The 18,875-nt window shown below is 35.4% G+C and overlaps 1 protein-coding gene across 1 annotated transcript in view; it reads right to left on the reverse strand.

Annotated features, from left to right (window-relative positions):
- KNTC1 (kinetochore associated 1) overlaps positions 1 to 18,875 on the reverse strand; it is a 37,644-nt gene that overhangs the window by 14,297 nt on the left and 4,472 nt on the right. The window contains exons 9-38 of the mRNA XM_025199039.1: positions 17,948 to 18,058; positions 17,321 to 17,414; positions 16,655 to 16,707; positions 16,235 to 16,347; positions 15,286 to 15,340; positions 14,730 to 14,828; positions 14,222 to 14,265; positions 14,052 to 14,117; positions 13,859 to 13,934; positions 13,284 to 13,409; positions 13,073 to 13,162; positions 12,330 to 12,395; positions 11,754 to 11,815; positions 11,115 to 11,226; positions 10,335 to 10,478; positions 10,045 to 10,101; positions 9,853 to 9,954; positions 8,594 to 8,710; positions 7,918 to 8,061; positions 7,305 to 7,403; positions 6,319 to 6,422; positions 6,063 to 6,168; positions 5,719 to 5,853; positions 4,628 to 4,747; positions 4,068 to 4,137; positions 3,927 to 3,994; positions 2,124 to 2,416; positions 820 to 992; positions 505 to 602; positions 197 to 338 (exon numbers count right to left, since the gene is read on the reverse strand). Coding sequence (XP_025054824.1) covers positions 197 to 338; positions 505 to 602; positions 820 to 992; positions 2,124 to 2,416; positions 3,927 to 3,994; positions 4,068 to 4,137; positions 4,628 to 4,747; positions 5,719 to 5,853; positions 6,063 to 6,168; positions 6,319 to 6,422; positions 7,305 to 7,403; positions 7,918 to 8,061; positions 8,594 to 8,710; positions 9,853 to 9,954; positions 10,045 to 10,101; positions 10,335 to 10,478; positions 11,115 to 11,226; positions 11,754 to 11,815; positions 12,330 to 12,395; positions 13,073 to 13,162; positions 13,284 to 13,409; positions 13,859 to 13,934; positions 14,052 to 14,117; positions 14,222 to 14,265; positions 14,730 to 14,828; positions 15,286 to 15,340; positions 16,235 to 16,347; positions 16,655 to 16,707; positions 17,321 to 17,414; positions 17,948 to 18,058 — 3,139 coding nt within the window. The remainder of the gene's footprint in view (positions 1 to 196; positions 339 to 504; positions 603 to 819; positions 993 to 2,123; positions 2,417 to 3,926; positions 3,995 to 4,067; positions 4,138 to 4,627; positions 4,748 to 5,718; positions 5,854 to 6,062; positions 6,169 to 6,318; positions 6,423 to 7,304; positions 7,404 to 7,917; positions 8,062 to 8,593; positions 8,711 to 9,852; positions 9,955 to 10,044; positions 10,102 to 10,334; positions 10,479 to 11,114; positions 11,227 to 11,753; positions 11,816 to 12,329; positions 12,396 to 13,072; positions 13,163 to 13,283; positions 13,410 to 13,858; positions 13,935 to 14,051; positions 14,118 to 14,221; positions 14,266 to 14,729; positions 14,829 to 15,285; positions 15,341 to 16,234; positions 16,348 to 16,654; positions 16,708 to 17,320; positions 17,415 to 17,947; positions 18,059 to 18,875) is intronic.

The raw sequence follows: 18,875 nt of genomic DNA on the forward strand, positions 1-18,875 counted from the left end.
AGAGTTCTTGATCTTATTAAGCAACAGCATGGGTTTGGTGAGGTGCATTTGGAGAAAGTGCCAATTAAAAAAAAAAAAAAAAAAGTGGGTAATTTATTTATACTCATAGCAAAAAATCAAATTTACTATGAATAAGATCAGGATAATACATAGCGACTCACTGCATAATAATAATAATAATAATTAAAAAAATTACCGGCAAAAGGCATAAGGGAAGAAACAGTTTCATATGCAACTGGGAGCACCATCTGTGGTTCAAGAACTATCCCATCTTCACTGAAGAAATCATCATAAATCCATTCTTCATAAGGATCTTTATCAGCTCCAAATGATGCTGTCTGAATAAAAACCATTATCAAGAATATGGAAACAAATACAGATAAACAAAACACATTTGCCAGGAGCTGCAAAGTATACTTATCAACGAGCTAAAAAAATTCAAGACATTACACTTTCAAATGTGACTTTCATTATCTGAATGTTCAGCTTTGAAAAAGGTATTACCTTTGCTATAAATCCGTAGTTTTCTATTTGGCACTGTCCATAAATGTCCTTGGCAATCGAGGTATATTGACATAACTCCAGAGAATCTAGTAACAGATCTGTGAGAATTTAAAAAGTCATTATCATTTTTCAATAAAATGTATACATTCTACATTGTAAAGCAAGCTACCATTTTGTAAGCATCCTCTTTTTTTTTTTTTTCTTTAAGAGGCATGCACAGATATTCAGTTTGTTTTCATGTTTAATAGAAAAATTGATTGCCTGGAAATCTGGATTTCAACATGAACACAAATTAGAAATGAGGATATTGATTACCTGAACTGCATATTGCAGCTGCTTGGCAAGCCAGCTCATCTATCACTGCAGGAAGGTTCAACTCTTTAGGAGTAATCATTGGAACATCAGCTCCCAACATATGGCAAAGCTTTTGACAAGCTAAAAACAGCATCTTTCCTGTTTCTTCATTACAGTGATGTTCATATAAGTCTCTTTATGGAGAAGAGAGGGGAAAATAAATGGTTAGAATGTTTATTTAAGATCATATTTATAACTTGGGTTGCTTTTGAAATGCTTAGTTATCCAAACAACAAACAATCTAAGTAGGGACTGCAAGGGGATGGAAAACTATTTTAGTTAGCTCATCAGTAAGTCATGCAGCTAGACACAAAAGCTGAATAAAATAATACAATTAAAAGACAGGCGGAGTTTCCCTTGTACATGAATATTGAATATTGTAAAATAAATATTTTTTAATAAAAATGTAGGATATAATATAGGATAAATATAGGATACAAACAGATGTTGCATTTGTTCCAGGATAAACCATTTTATTCCAGAACAAGAGTGTTATTATTCAGACATCCGTGTCTGTTGTCCCAGGGTTAATCCTACAGAGGCTCACGGGATAAGTAGTATTAAGAATTTATCCCAGGATATCGCAAGGTGCATTTGAATAGTTAACCTGGATTCCCTCATTAGAAGGGTGATGTGCATACACTCCAATCATGGAACATTTCTGTTTTGGGATAAACACCGGAACAACCTGTCCAGGGACAAATGCAATTTTTGTTCCTAGCCCTACTTTAGTTACATTTTCATTCTGTACCTCCTTTAAAGAAGAAAACTGAAATGTAGGTAAGAGCAGAACCCTATCTAATCAGGCAAAGGTGTGCAAGGGGGAAGGATGAAATATCAAAAGCATGATAGTTTAGATCCAGAGCTTTCTATGTATTCATGAGACTCAAGAAGCAAAGAGGGAGAGGTGTGTGGCTGATTAGTTTGTCAATCCATATTATTCTTTATCTTCTATTAAACTGGTGGAATTAGATCAGTTACCATGTCCCTTTACCTAGTACAGAGAATGCATTAATAATCTCATTATAACAAAATCCACAGGAATTGCCAAATAATCTGAAGAAACAACTAAACAAACTAACATTTGTAGTCTTCCATAAAATGTGGCATATTGTTTAAACAGATCTACTGTTCAGCACTTCCTCCATCTAAGGGGATCATGTCTTTGCAAGTACCTTCCAGTGATTGCAGGGTACTAGAAATAACTTACTACATGTGTTTAACTCTAATATATTAGGCAAAACTAAACATGCTTGAGATTTTACCTGCATATTTTAATAGCCTCTTCAATTTTTCCAGTATCTAATGCCCTCAATGCGAGCTTTGCCCCCAGTTCCTGCTCTGTCTTTTGCAGAAGCAAAGCCAGTCTGTAAAGTCTTGATTTAGTGGAGCAGTTCTTTGTTTCACCTTCTTCTGAATGGTGATTTATTGCTTGTACTTTTCTAGATTCTGCCACAGACTGAATGGTTTCATAGGCTTTTATGTACTCTTCAATGAGCTGAGACATCAGTGAAGGATTCCCATAATCTTTGACTGAAATAAAGATATCAAAATCCTCCTACAACAGAAAGTAAAATAGCATGCTGTCATCTCATTTAATTTGACATTCTTTGGAAATCTGTTGTATTTGTTGACATGATTCCGCATTCAGTGCTTTAGTGATGAAATTGTTCTTAGAATAGCAGCATTTACTAAATTACAGAACTTTAATTAATTAGTAGATAAGCAAAATAAATATTAAAAAGGCCACTGCATCATCAAAACAGATTATATTTTATAAATGTAATATAACCTTTATAAGCTGTCTCTTATTAGCAAATCTTTGCTGAAAAGTAGAACGAGAATTAGGAAGGTTCTACTAGCAGCTTAAAATATTTTACAAAACAGAAACCATGCGTCTAGTCTCATAAAACTGAATTTTAATCCCTGAGTGGCGCTGGAAGACACTATAAAGGGATACTGTGAAGTTTTATCTACAGTATCAAAACTGATCTTTCACTCAAAATCAAGTGGTAGAGTTAAGAAGTATTTTTAAAAAACATGTTTGCTTTGGCATCTTTATTCCATGGTGGACTGATTAAAAAAAAAAAAACTAATTTTAAAATCACATTTAAAATCAGCAAGTAGCAGTATTATTTAAATATTGATTTTAATCCTGTTCTGCATTTGTACGTTAGGAATTACCCTAAAGAAAAAATTCACTCCGATTGGAATAACCATCAAAAACACAATGATTTACAACTATATATAGCGTCTATGTTGAATCTGGAAAACTACCACCATCTATAAATATTTATGTAAACAAAATACCTGTATTCAGATTCTTACAAGTGTTTACATGTTTTATGTTGTGATACGGCAAATGACACTTCATTTACTAAAGTTTAACATATATGATTTTTTTCAAGCTCTATTTAGGTGGAAATTGGAATATTATTTAAGATATTCTCTGCAGAAGCTAGCTAAACTCAAACCAAAAGTTATCCAGGCAAATAGTTTTCTGTAATAGCCAGACTGACAGTATCTAAGGTTAGGAAAAAAAACCAAAATGCTAGGATCCATTTCATTGTAAAAACACAAAACAGGATAATTAAAAGGTTGTACATGAGCTGTGAGAGTTATAAAGTTGCAAAAATTTCAAAATTGAAGCACGTTTTTATCCGATTCCGTATATAATTAAAAAGCAACACCCTTTGTCACTAAAATTTTGAGTTCATTTAAGCAATATTTTCAAGTGATTTTAGCAGATTATCCCAATTGTAAGACAGAACATAATTATGATTAATTTATGACAACATATTTTAAAAATTATATTAAAATCTAATAATCATTTTATCCACCCTCCTTTCTCCCTAAATAAGAATGTAAAATTTGTTTTTAAAGTATAATATAAACAAAATCTATTGATCAATCAAGTAATTTCTTTCTTATCCTGATCATTAAGCACTTTTAGTCTAATACAAACAATGTTAACAGCAAGTATATTTTAATAGGATTCATGTTGTTTAATAATATTACTGAGTGCAACATCAAGGTAAAGAGTAGGTTCTTAAACTTAAAATATTTACCTGCAGACTGGCAAGTGTTTCAAACATTTTCAAGTTCATTTCACACTCGTCCCTCTTCAGAGGATTTTCTGTAAGACAGAAATATGTTCCTTACTAAGCTACTTATTAGGTAAAATATAAAAACCACAGATTACAACTTACCTTTCTGAATGCTGAGAAGGAATTTAAGAACGTCCGCAAGTGATTTTGTTATACACATTTGTGTTTTGCGCTGAAAAAAGGAAAGTTAATTTTATTTAGTCTTTGATGAATTGAAGTTTCAAGTATGCACAGCTAAGAGTAATCTAATAGTGATGGCAGCAGAATTAGTTAACTTTGTCCAACAGTCAGATAATACTGATTATTATAGATAATATGTAGAATTTCTAACTGGCTGAAGTAAGGATTAAAAAAATCCCAAAAAACAAAAACAACCCTAATGCACTAGCGGGAGTCATTTGTGTAAGTCTCTACCAAAATAAAAATGTGCCTTTATAAAGTATAGCAATGATTTCTGATAAAGAAGTTTTATATCATGGCATCTGCTTTTTCATACATGGATGGCTAGATAAATAAAGCAAAAAAGCACCAATTTTTAAATATCTGAACTGTTTATGAGGTTTTAGAAATTCTTCAAACCACTACTCTTTTCAACATGTATACAGACTTCAGTGTTTGGAACAGTCAATACATGTATTTTATGAAGTTAAATTGGTTAGTACCTCTTCAGAATTATTTGCTTCTTTCTGTAATGTTAGTTTTGCCCATATAGTCAATCTTTCTGCAATTTCCTCAGCTTCAGCAACAGGCAGAGATTTTAATAAGTTCAGAGATTCTTCTCCCTGCAAAGACATAAAGCATAGTAAAAACTGCTGAGAACAATTAATATTTGCTGTTGACAGTCTGGTTGATGGACTGGTCTGACCAGTTCTGTCAGTTACATTTCTTTACTTTAATGCTATGTTGGCAAGGGTAGTCCAAGACTGAGACTTTTTAAGCTGCATTTTATAAGTTCATCTAAATTCTGCAAAAGAAACTGCATTGCTAGGGACAGTTGCAGTGTGTGCGCACACATGCATGTCTGTCTGTCTGTATGCATAAGACAACTGTGCCAGGAGACAAGCTCAATACCCTTCCCAAAGAGAAATGGTTTGCAATATCCTCTGTTCTTAGAGCCTCTCTATAATGACAAACATACAGGTTCCAACATCAGGCAGGGGCATAACAACCAGGTTCTACACCCTAGGCAGTAGGGGCAGCAGTGGCAGCTGGACTGGTGCTCAAGTCACCCACCCCTAGCTACACTACTGACATAAGGTGCCAAATATGGCAATATCTCCCAACCAGAAAGTCTTTTTTTTGTTGTCAGTGAGGTGGTCAAGCACATTCAGAAGTTACCATAGTAAAGCTCATTAGAAAACATCTAGCATACTTCAAGAAAAGGCTTCATCCCAATCCTGTCCACATAGGTGAAAACTATTTTTCACCTTTTTGCGCAATTAATGAATCAGCATTTGCAAGGTTTTACACTGTGGCAGAACTTGGTAGTTTCTCAAGCATGCACTGCTTCCTGTGACGGAAATATTAGTTCATAGCCTAGAAAGGATAAATCAACTTAGTTGTATCTTAAGCTATAAATAAAATCTTTTTAATATCATGCATTATGACAAGCTGCACATCACTACTAGAAACGTGTAGTTTGCATGTAAAAATACTGCAGTCTGTGCAAGGGTGTGTGCAGCTTTTGAAACAATACCCCTTTTTTCCCCAAAGTCTTAGAGAATATCAATCACATAACTGAATATTTTTGTACCCTGTCTTTATCAATCAGATCCACCATCCTCAGAATATAGACTTCCACACTGGGCAACATACAGGCTGCTACAATTTTCAAAGCATCTTCTAAACAAGTAGGAGTATCTTGTTTAAGAATGTATCTCGCCAACCTCTGAAATGAGAAAACAGACACGGATTTTCCTATAAAATGTGCTGGCAATTTTAGAGACCACTAAAAGCAATGGTATCATCTTGGTTCCAGGAGCCTTTGAATATCTGGCCCCTAACATATCAAAATGCTCAAAGACTGGCTTAGGAATTGGTATTTAAAAATATAAGTCATAGAAACAATCTAAACAGAAGCAGTCACTGGCCACGTACCATTATCATCTGTTTGTCTTTTAGAAGATTGGCATCCCTTATTCCATAGGCACGCAAAAGCTTCTTCATTTCCATCAGTCTGTAACTCTCCTGCAATAACTTCACTCTATGTATATAAATAAGCAACAACAAACATGAGGAAATTTGTCACATCAAGCTACAACTCAGTCATTCAAAGCAGAAGAGCAAATAAAAGTAGAAAAATCTAGGAGGTCTGAAGTGATAGACACATGGAGTATAAGGAAAGCCATCTTACTTGCTGTGTTTCATTTCTAAATGCTGCTTCACCAGTTGCTCCACTGCTGCACTCCAAGGCACCACAGCACCATGCATTACCTGCAACACTGCATCAAATTTCAGCTGCAAAAGGATTTGCACTCATATGAGAATTAAACACTGTATTACTTTCAGATATTGTTTACCTATTATTCATATTACATGTAGAAAAATTCTCTCTCCCCAAACTCTACTCATTCATTCACACATTCATTTTCACATTGCATGCTTCTCCCAGAAGAGTTTTGTCAGAATAATTAGGGGCTAAAATTGCATATGCCAAACTCCCAATGATTTCAGCAGGTATGCTAATCCTTTAAAGATTCATACCCAAATTTCTGTCAATGTTCAACAAGATATGGAAGTCATGCAAGATTTCCTACCAAGTTTTATGAAGTTCTTAAAAGCAGACATTAACTACTTATACAATTATACATTTAAACACTGTATTTTCCTTAATATAGCATTTAAACTATTGTTGTACTTCTCAGAGAATGCAACAAGTACTTTTAAAGGTATAGGTACTTAAAATAATGAGTAATTTTAGTGACACAATGCTTCTAAAAGAGAAATTTATGAACTGCAAGGCTAGAGACTCAGGTAGCCCTGAGTGCTCACTGATAGAGACATACCACATTACCACACTCTCCAAATGGCACTGCTGATCTATTTCACTGCAATCTAGTGATCCCCCTTGAAATAATGGGAGATGACAATGCTCAGCACCTTGAGGAAGGACATTTTCTTAACTACCCGCTAAGAGAAGACAGAAAACAGAACAGCTACACGTAACAGAAATACAACAATGCTAATCAGACCAGGCAATGTACACTGCACAGAAGGAAACTGCTAAAACAGACTGAAAGACAGAATAGTATTTGACCCATGCCTTCTTCACAACACAATTTTTCCCATTCATAACAAAAGACAGATTGTACAAAAGTCATTGTTATCCAAAAAACTTACGTCTGTGTCAGATATACAGCCTATGACAGCTATTGCCTTTGCCGCCCATGCAGTTTCAAACACTGACGTGGATCGTGTACAACAACGTTCTAACAAATCCTGAATATTTTGATTTAATAAACAAAAAAATCACATTAAATATATATAAATAAAGAGTCCTGGCAGGATTAGCTCATAATTTAAATAAACAGCTTTAAAATGTATTTTATTTTATACTAAGGACTGGCTTTTGCCAGACTTACTTGTACCAAGTATCTTACTACTCAAACAGTAACATCCAACTCTGTGGGCACATGCAGTTAATGCAACCGAATACATTCCAGTGCAATCTGAACTGGAGTAAACTAATCCAGACATCACCATCTACACATGCGCTTAAGCGCAGTAATTTACTCCGCCATCGGAGAGTACTTGTGCCTGATGGGACTATCCGATGGCACAGTACATTAGTCTACGCTGGCCTAATTGCTGCACACATGTAGACATCCAGTGAGATGACTCACAAGAATAGGGAGGTCAAAGTTGGCCCTAAGTAAATAGGAAATAAGTTACTTAAAATTTTTGCCTACTCTCAAATTCTTTTCCTTCAAAAATAATTTTAAAATGCAGATACCTTTATATACTGCAAGAAAAGTTCATCCTCTTGTAGATTATGTTCTTGGATGTATGGTTTTATAAACTTCTTCAACATGGATGGAACAAGCTCAGGTGCCAAAATTTTATCAAACATGCGAAACACTATTGTGCTTGCATTCTCCTAGGCAACAGAAAAATAGTTGCAGAAATGTTAAAATACTTTGAAAAGCACAATATACAGTATTTTCTCATTTCTGTAAAGGCATAACCCAATACCAAATGGAAAGAGTTCAGACCTAAAAACCTACATACTTCTGCAAAATCCTTCAGTGTTGAGCTATTACTTCTGGATTTCTTTGTCGCTGTAAACTTTTATTGGATAACAATACGTGTTCTATATCATAAAGTACTAGGGTCAGGAACCATGCCTATTTCTATTATATAAAGCATTTATATTGTTAAGATTTCATAACCACCACAAGGGATGTTTAATATTCTTATCCCTTTTTACACACAGGAAAGACAGAGGAAGATTAACCCATTTACTCGAAGCTCAATGTTTGGTGCTAGAGCAGAAGCTATTACACCAAGTAGTTCTTGACTCCCAATCCCATGCTCAACAGTGCTCAGGTCTCTTGCCTAACTGATTCTTATGATGTACCAACTGAACACTCAGTGCTCAATTATTAATTTTTAAATGCTTGCAGTATTACCTTTTCAAAATCACAGAGTGCCAGTCTGCAGCTATACTTTCTGTAGAGATTTACCAGCTCCTGTAAATCGAGCACCAGTTTCTTTAACCGATACACCTCTTCACAGCCACCACACTTCTGTAATGCATGTCAAAAGTGAAGGATTTTTTAACAACCTTTGTATATTATTTTCTAGAGTTTGCAGGTTCTGTGAATCAGAGCTTTTGCTGAACTACTATAGCCACAAGGCATATGAAAAAAATCAAAGCCGCTGACTGAAAGTTAGATGCAGGAAAGAAAACTCATCCACTTTACTAAGCACTTAGTATATAGGATTCAGTGAGTTGAAGACAGTAGACCTGGACAAAGTTTGTTCTACTAGGAGTGTCCATATTATCAATTTTATGAGGAGCAGCCTGCTATTAACTTTACTGCTTGTCTCCTCTGTACCTCTAGCTATAGATGCTACTCTCCATAGGATATAAACTATAAGCTACATTTACTCGCATTTCACATGGCTAGACTGGTTCAAGACTACAATTTGAGATCATTCAAAAAAGAAAAATAGCAATAAAACCCTTAACCTAACAACTTTATAGACACTACTTCTGAAAAAGAACCAAGAATAAACCAAGTCAGCATTGTTCTTCTGATCCTATATGGAGGCATTTTCATTGACTTTGGGACTGTTCAGATCTTTGTCAGACAGCAGCAAGTTAAAAGTAGACTGGTTTGTTTCACTGTTGCTATTCAGAACCCAATTGGCAGCAATGAAATTATCAAGAGTTTCATAAATTTGTGCTGCTGTTTAGGAAAGCTGAGTAATAGCAGATGCATAAGTTACTCATAGAAAAACATTTTTAAAAAAAAAGGACCCAAAGAGTTGGGCTAGGGGCACAGGGGGAAAAGAGAATATTTGTAGGGAACCTGTTGACAAATTATAAACAATTTTTCCCTTAAAGGCAGGACTTTCCACTTTCAGAAATGCTTTCGGGACAAACAGATCAATTGTTAATTAACACGGCTTTAAAAAGGGGGGGGGGGGGAAGGGAGAGGGGAGGAAAGAAGATCTAGAGCCTAATTTCTCACCTTTGCTGAAAAATGTCTCCTCTCTCAAAACACATATTTTACTATTGTGCTCTAACTACTACTATGTTTATATATAATCTTAAAATATAATCTACTATAAATCTTAATAATAAAGATGATGTAGGCTAAGAGCTCTGTAAAATATGTAAGTATCAGTCATCAATATATTACCAATTGACCACAGTACTTACTGAAGGAATCCAGTGCCAAGAGGAGGCTAGTCCGAGTTCATCTGGACTTTTACTTGTAAAAAACACCTCTGCCACTTTAAGTCCATTTTCGGGCCAATTTGCCTGTTCAAAAATATCAGAAACATTAGCGAAAGCATATCATGGTTAGAGAAATAAAAGCTAACTAAGGTTTTTGAACAGCAACTACTTTACCTTATCAGTTAATTCAAGATTACGAGCAGCTTGTTCCAGCCATTTTGCCAATGTTTTCTGAAATTAAAAAAAAAAAAACAGAAATTGTACATAAAGCAAAACATGCATCAATATAGAAGTGAAATGACTAGCTTTTCAAATGCACATACCACCTAATAGTAATGAAAGGGCTTTTCTGATTCTCAACGAATTATCATGTACCTAGAAGGCAGACCTAAAAATATTACATCTTAACAGGAAAAAATGTATAGTCTGCATGCGCGCATGCGTGAGTCTCTTAATATTTTTACCTCTCCATTTGGCACAACTCTTCTAACAAAAGGAATCACAACATTTTTAAACCACAGGGATAGTTCTTTTGCAGGAATAGTGGTACGGATTGTATTAAGCATGTTCACCAATGTTCTCTCATCAAAGCTGCTTTCAAACTCTGCCTACAACATAAACACAAAACAACTGCATGTTAGAGTATTGGGCTTCAGAATACCTATATAAAAGGAGAACCACTCACCAATTCATAGATGCAAGCTGAAAAGTAGCTGTTGTGACTGGGTGGAGGGTAAAGTGGGGAAGACTTATGAGATTAAACAAGACCTAAATTAAACTTGTTCTACACTATCGTTATAGATCATATTCCTGATGTTATGACTTCTGGGGATACAGGAGAGGACCTACAGTGCCACTGCTTTCAAAAAGTAATGACTCTGAAGCAGGAAATGTAATAGCTTGATTACTATTTTGGATGTCTTATACCTGAGAAGGTATTTGCAAGGAATCAGTCAAACATGCAAAAACACTTAAAAGATCCATCTGGGACTCAGGGTCATGCTCCTGAGAAAGTGCACACCGGGGTGACAAATATGACAGAATCTTCAAAGTACCCAAGATTCTTCTGTACCCACAAAGAAATATAAATGATGTTAACAAAATAAAGCCATTCTTTCAAACCAGTAATAAGTTCACTATGCAAATAAGATATGATCAGCCTAATTCTACCACGGACCCTCTATTCAAAGAGGTGTCTGATAACAGGTCTTGAACAACAGGGATTGTGAACTGAGGCCTCTTACCTGATGTCTAAGCCAAAGGTATTGTGCACAAGGTAGATTGCCCTCTTCTAGCTGATAAAGGATATTCTTAAAAAGGTCTTCATTATTCAGGAATTCAGTCCAAGCAATGCCACTAGGATTGTAAATGAGAAGTGGCAATTAGCATTTTTACTACCACATGAGGAAGAGCATGCACGCGCACACAGAGAGAGCAGGTTTTATAGGAGAAAATGGATAGTGGGAGAAATGGAGGCTTTGGAAACTAAATCTCTTCCATGAAACTCATCCAACACAACACACACCTAAGTTTCTGTACAATAGAGCATCTGTAACAGATATCGGTAGGCTCCTCATTCTCCTTGTGCACCTCTCCACCTTTTTTTTTTTTTTTAAAATCACTACTGCATATGAAGCGGAACCATTGGAAACCTCTAACAGAAGAAACCTCCATATTCACATAGGTTATTGCCCTAGCATGTATAAATGGTACTGGAGACTTGGAAAAAGGAAGAGTTCATTTGTTGACTCTCCCTGATAACAAGACATATAGAGCTTCTTTCAACTCCAGAACTCTTATTCGGATAACATGCGTTTATTCCACAAAGATCTACTCATTAAAACTAGATTTACATTCAAATTAAAAAATTTAAGAGTGCAAACCTGAATTTATCTGGGCCAAATGCTCCATAGAAAGTAGTTAGCCTGGCTTGAGCTCTCAGTACCTATATGGAGACAAGAGTTATTTTACATTAAGAGGATCCTCTAAATATTCCATGATATTAGAAATGTTTAAGACTAACTCATGTAAAGTGCTAGGTGGACAAGGTTTCTGAAATCTAAAAACCAGATTACAAACTGGTTTGTTTATAGTAAAAGCAAGTCCAAAAATTCAAAACTTTAAAACGGTTTGCTGTTCATCCCATTTCAAGTGGTCCAATCTCCTATGTACTAAAAGGCTGAGTAAAAAAAAAGTTAGTTTCTAAGTTCCTTTAAATGATTAAAAAAAACCCCAAAAATGTGAAACATTTTTTTTAATGAAACATTTTTTTTTTAAATAAATTATTTCTGTAGCAACAGAAAGCATTTAATATGGAAAGTGCTAGTTTCTAGATCTCGACAATACCTATATTTTTAATTAAAAAAAACCTTATGCATTATTTCCATTTTTTAAATTGCCTATCAGAATTGTTAAGTTAATCAATGCTTAAAAATCAGTGCAGTTGGTACTTATTCTACCTCTGTTATGGATCCTGGAGCTTCATCAGAAGAGGAACCAATAATTTTATCATCTCTCTTAAAGACCTGAAATTGAGACAATAGTTAGCAAAACAGTTAATGCAGAATACACCATAATGTGCGCAGTACCATAAAAGCTTATACGAATATAGTATTTTTGAAAAGGTACAGCTCTCAGTCTTTCCATGGGCTTTCTGCAAGCATACTGCATCTATGGGAGTAGATCCATATTATATCAGCCATGGTCTTTTAAGTATGGCAGGAAGTTATGAAACATGAAGAAAATAAAACAAGTTTTCAGATTTTAGTCTTGGAATTGCTAAATAAAAAGGAAGGTGTCAAATCTTTCTACCCGACTAAATCTAATCTACATGAAAAAGGAAGCTCTTCTCTTTCTCCTATGCAACAAAGCAGAAAGCCTCACTTTATAAAACTTGAGTCAGAGAACCTACTAATGCACCACATCTATAGACAGAAGTGATTTTCATGAGTCACAAATCTATTGTGTCAAGGAAGCATTAGTTAAAAATATGTTCCTGCTCCTTTAACTCAGATGAAGTAAACACCACAGCATCTCTCCCTTTCACTTAGCCCTTAGTTTGTGCATCTTTTTGTTTAGCCCAATGGTACTCCTTCAAAACAGTACTGGAACATTTATAGTATGACAGTCATTCACATTACATGGGAAAAATGCAATAGGAAGGTGCTGGTATGAGCAAACAGATCAAATTAATTCAACTTACTCTGAATTTTGCATAGTTTAACATTTCCTGAGTTGTTTCATATGTTGGCCACGGTGCATTTATGCAGTACTCTACAACAAACTGGTTGTCCTGTTTGATTGAAGAAGCAATTTACAATTAAATTAGGCTCCTTTGCAGCTCAATGAAAGAAAGGGTAAAGGGAGAGCAGGCAGAGAGAGAGCATGAAAGGTTCAACAAATACATCATGTACCTGTATTTTTTGCAGATTTTCTTTAGCTTCACTCACAAGGTCTAGCCAGACTGTTTGACCACAACTCCCAATGGAAGCTGAAGCCAGCCTCTCCAAAAAAGTGCTTGCTTTTACTTTGTAGACAAGCTGTTTAAAAAAGAAAAAATGACAAACACTGAAATCTAGCTTACTTCGGCTTTAAACAGATAATCTCTTCCTAGATCTGAAAGCCCCCTGTCAGATCACAACAGTACTTTGGGGTTAAGTGTGATAAAGTGAACTTTCATCATGGTAAAAGTTCCAAGCACCTAGTTAACGAAGTCTATTTTTGGCTTGCAGAACTATACATGTTTGAATGCCATCAGTTTTTTTATTTTGAACACAAGACTTACCTCTGACCACAATAATGACAGTCATTTATTTCAGAAGAAAGTATGGTTCTGTCACATACCTGAGTCATCTTAAAATCTGCCTTTGATTTTAAAGAGTAACATAAAGAGGCAAGTGCTTTATATTCTAGTAAAAAAAGCATCAGGAGGCAGAAACTTTGTTCACAAGTTTAACTGCACTTTTATTGGCAAGTAGGAGCCACTTACCTCAACATCCAGTCCAAACTGAATAGCAAAATTCTCAGCTTCAGTAAACTTGTGCTTATGGAGTAAGCGACTTAATCTAAGGAATGAAATAAAAGTATAACATTTACCTCTATTATGTAACATGGTACCTCAATGTTACATAAATTACATAAATTGAAAGCAAAATTTCAACGAAAGAAAGAAAAATACATACCTGTTTTCTGGCAAGGCTTCTGTTAAACTTCTCATTACTACAACAGACACTGGGCCTTCAGGGGACCTGAAAGGGATGGTTGAATTTTTAATATTATAATTGGTTCACATATAGGATCTCTCATATTTTTCATGTAAAAGCAATCTAATTAAACATAAAATATTACTTACTTCTGGTGATTTTCAGGAATTCCTTCCAAAAAGTATATAATATCCTGCAAGAGACAAATTAGAAATTAGAATTTGGAAAAAAATAAACAAACTTGGACAAGTACACAACCTACAAGTTAATGAAGTAGTTGCTAATTTCAAAGCAAGCCTTTTTCTTTAGCCTTATTAAATATACCCTCAGGCTAGGAATTTATAGAATTATAGAGAAGTACGGCTGGAAGGGACCTCAGGAGGTCCCCAGGTGCAACCCCCTGTCTGAGACAGGACCATTGCTGTCCAAACCAATGAAATGTGGCCATTTCAGCTGAATGTGCAATTTGGCCCCTTTGCGTCCATGCATTACTTGCATGATCACGTATTGTATAATAAAAATTCTCAGGGTCTAAAGTATGGCACTGACATAATAAAAAAAAGTGTCAGTGCCATACGGATCTGCAATAAGTATGACACTGACACAGCACACTTGCCTTTAATTTATAATAAAAACAATTCAAATGAATAAACATACTGTACTGATTCCACTTTGAACAAGTGAAGAAACTTCAGATACTTCCAAAGAATAGAGCAGGTGCATTGCAGGCAGTGAAAAAACCAGGAGGTTTCTCTTCTATAAAAACAGGGGAAAAATGTAAATCATAAGAACACAGTGCTGCCTTCTGAAATGCACAGACCCCTACAATATTATCTGCAGGACTCTTTTTAGATTGTCTCTACAGACACTCCAATTCTCTAATTAAAGAATCTCTTCAGGACTTTGAGCCCAAAACTCCCATGCAAACAATTTGAGAAAGTTAAGAATCTGCTGGATACATTTATAATACTGTTTTAAATGACTGTCTAGCAAGTTCAACACGACATTCTTTTCCCAATGACTGTTCCAGGTAGGCAATTAGTGGAAAGCAAAAAACAAAGAAACGCTGGTACTGTTGCCTTTTATATCACCTGGGATTTGAATAAGAATTCTACTAGAAGTAGCATTTGGCTACACATACCATCAGATGTATTTTGATTGCACAGCAATGAAAAAACAAGACAAGACAGAACAGAATACAGAAAAATCGTACCTGTTTGTTATCAGGTATTGTCAAAGTTATTAGTTTAAGGTCAGCAATCCCATGTCTAAAGAGAAGGAAAAAAAAAGGCAAAATAGTTGCATGAATCTTAGTTCAGATTACGAAGTGTTCAAGTTTAAAGATCATTTCAGTATCCTTTTGTTGAAAAAGAAAATGGAACAAAAAAACTTAGGTCTTCTATGAAAATGTTGATAGTTTAAGTCCTACAATATATGGTTTTAAAACAACATTTTTGCATGCACAGGATAAAAGTGAAATTTCCAAACTTGTAATGCTTCTCACTGTACACAACAGTGACTTTGAAAGACTAGCACTAGTCTAGAGTAAGAGCCAGAATTCTTGCATCCCAGATCTTTGCCCTGTCATCAATTCCTGTAGTTTTAACCAATTCATCTATCTCTGCCTGTTTCTCTTTCCTCATAATGAAGATACCATTTACCTACCTACTTGAAAAGAAATACAACATAAATTCTAGTATTAATATAATCTCAGTCTTGAGAGCAACGTTTTAACCCTTTATTCAGAAGAATAGAAGTGCTGCCAAAATGATGTTTCTACCCTGGGGAAGAAATTTGAACTTCTTAATATCAATGAAAGGGCAAAGAGAGGGAAAGTCACCAAGAAGGAGGCCTCGCGGTTCTTATCAGTGGACCATTGATTAGGATGCTTAGACCTGAATTTTAGTTCTGGACCCTGAAAAGACTCACTGGAATACAGGGAGAGACCAAATAAGACCTGTTTTAAGACACTGTTCAGGTCTTCAAGTTTCCTGATGCTTATGTGCTGGGTCCAGAACCTGAACAAGCTATATTGGGTGTTAGTCCCTCCTAGAAGGCAATGCCACTGGGAGCCAGCTACATGAGTATTGGACTGTTCCAGCACTGACAGACCCCTCCCCACTTTATCATGTCAAAAAGTGATACTATAATTCTTCATTTACCGCGTGACTGAGGAAGAATCTGATTCTGTAGTTAGAAGAAATTCTTTAATATGCATTGAAGGCCAATCCCAAATCAACGTAAGAGAATAAACATCCCACATGCTCAAAATGTTCTAGAAGAGAACAAAAAAATTTCAGTTACTCCGTATTTTCCTGCCAAAATTAAGACTTTTTTTTTTGACTGGTTGACAAACGAAACCCATGTATTTATAGCACAGTACATACATGTTTTGTATCTAAAAGTATTTCTAATGAGCTTAAGACAGCTTAAGATCAAGGAGGGGCACCTTTTTTATTTTATTAAAAAAACAAGACATTCTGCTAAAAATAATTTTACTGTGTTCTAAATAGAATTGCTAAGTCATTGTAAAAGTAATTTAAAACAAACAAACAAACAAAAATCAACGAAATGATACTTGCCTCGTTATCCAAAACGAACAATAAGTTGTCTAGAACTTGAAATGTTGTTGCATCTAGAAAAAACAAACAAATGAGCATTCTATACACATTGAAATATTTTTTTACGGAATATGTGTTTGAATAGCAACTATTTTATAGAAACCCCATTAAAACTGTTTGGAATTTTTAAAACACATCATAAACCATCAGTCATCCTAGTTGCACAATTCCCTTTATCCTGAACACACACAAGCATGTGCTTAACATTGCCCATCTGAATAAGCCTGTTAATCTTTTAATTTCAATTAAAATATTTACATGTGTAAAGTTAAACATATGCCTAAGTGCTTTACTGGATCAAGCCGGAGTGCTTGGCACTTAATAGATCAAGTCTGTAAGGAGAAAAATGACATAGCTGGACAAAAATCACCCACTCATTTCCCAGCTAAACATAAATATTTGAAATCAAGTTAAAAGACAGAAAAGGTGGATTCAACTCTAAAACTTGGAGACCCAGTTGTAGACTATATATCTTGCCATTCTTTATAGCAAAAAGGCTGTCTGAAAATCTTAACAACTTTGAAGCATAAACTTGGGTCAGGCAGTATATTTAGTATCATGAAACATTTTTATTTAAGTTCCTACAATCTTATGATTATTTTTTGCCAAACAAATATATGATTTTACCTTTAATTATGCTTGAATCAGCAAAACTCTGGACAGAAACCAGCCTTTTAGTAGTGTCTACCTCCCATCTGGAGAGTACATAATTACCTTTGCCCTATTAATAAAAGCAAAAGCAAAATGTATGTTAGAAACTGTGGTATCTGAAATGTTTGTCTCACTAATTGACCTTTAATATACAAAGGCTTTGGGAAAGCTGCAAGTCTGGTGAATCATGTACACAGTCTTTTTATGTAGAATAATTACATTTCAAAGATCAAGATAGCTGTTTTCAAGAACAGACTAATCTCAACATAAAAAATACCTTTGTCTTCTTAAGGACATTTTTGGTTCTTCCAAAACCATGCAACAAACATCCACTTTGCATCCAAGAAGGACAGAACGCCCACATCAAAGCACACTGACCTCAGAAAAAATCTACATGGTATTCAATAGGTTTGGGATTAACCTCATAGAAACTATATTCTATGGAACCACACTAAGTCCAAACAACAAGGTACTTCAGTATGTGGATCATTTTAACCCTTTGATCAGTTCCCTTGAAGTCAGTGGGCTATACACATTCTTAAAAGTAACCACTTAAGTGGTTTCTCTAAGTAAAAAAGCTGAGACTAAAGTGAATATATTTACCCCAATTATCAGCTGGATGTTATCCTCTGAATCACCAATTATAAAATTCAGACAACCAAAGGCATGATACTCTTTTGTAGAAATAAAAGCCGTCTTGATCTCACCTTGTAACTGGAAAAATGAAAAAAGTTATTAATAAAACGAAGCTTAGTTAAAGTGTAAAAGCTGAAGACTTTAACACAAAAAGAAAAGTGGGTTAAACTGGTGGTATAACTTGGGAGATTCTTTTTATTTCTCTAAAATCAACAAAATAGAGTTTTGTTGATCCAACTATATCAGGCACAGACAATTATTTCGGCTGGAGGGCCGCTTAACGAGTTTTGGCAAACTGTCAAGGGCCACATGTGTAAGCCCGCCCCTTGACACGTGCCCTGCCCCCAGTCATCATCTTGGGACTGGAAGTCCCTCACCTTGCCCCCAGAAGTACTCCTTTTGGCAAGGCGGTTTGCCATCTTGGAACCTGAAAAAAGCCAATTACATTCTAAAAAATCAAACATCTACTATTACATTCATTAATTTGATTTCAAAAAATATTTTTGTCTTGATTTACGTGCATTTGTGTAGGGTACACAGAACACAAGTGATTGCATAATAGCTTAAAATCAAGTCTTACTTTTGTATATTGTGGGGTAGGTAGATATAGGTTTATGGGGGGCTGCAGGTGTGTTTGTGGATGTGTGTGGGGTTTGTGGGGGTGGATAGGTGTGTGGGGTTGTGTGTGGATATGTGGGTGGGTATGGGGTTTGTGGGGTGCTGTGAGTGTGTGGGGAGGAGAGTGGATGGGGTGTGAAAGGGTGTGGGTGTGGGGTATGCATGGTGGTGCAAGGAGGGGCTGTGGGTACACAAGTATGGTGGGGTGTGGGACTGACCTCCTTCCCTCACTACACACACACACACACACACACACACACACACACACACACACACA

This window comes from Alligator sinensis, unplaced genomic scaffold, assembly GCF_000455745.1.
Source record: "Alligator sinensis unplaced genomic scaffold, ASM45574v1 scaffold628_2, whole genome shotgun sequence".
NCBI classification, from domain to species: Eukaryota; Metazoa; Chordata; order Crocodylia; family Alligatoridae; genus Alligator; species Alligator sinensis.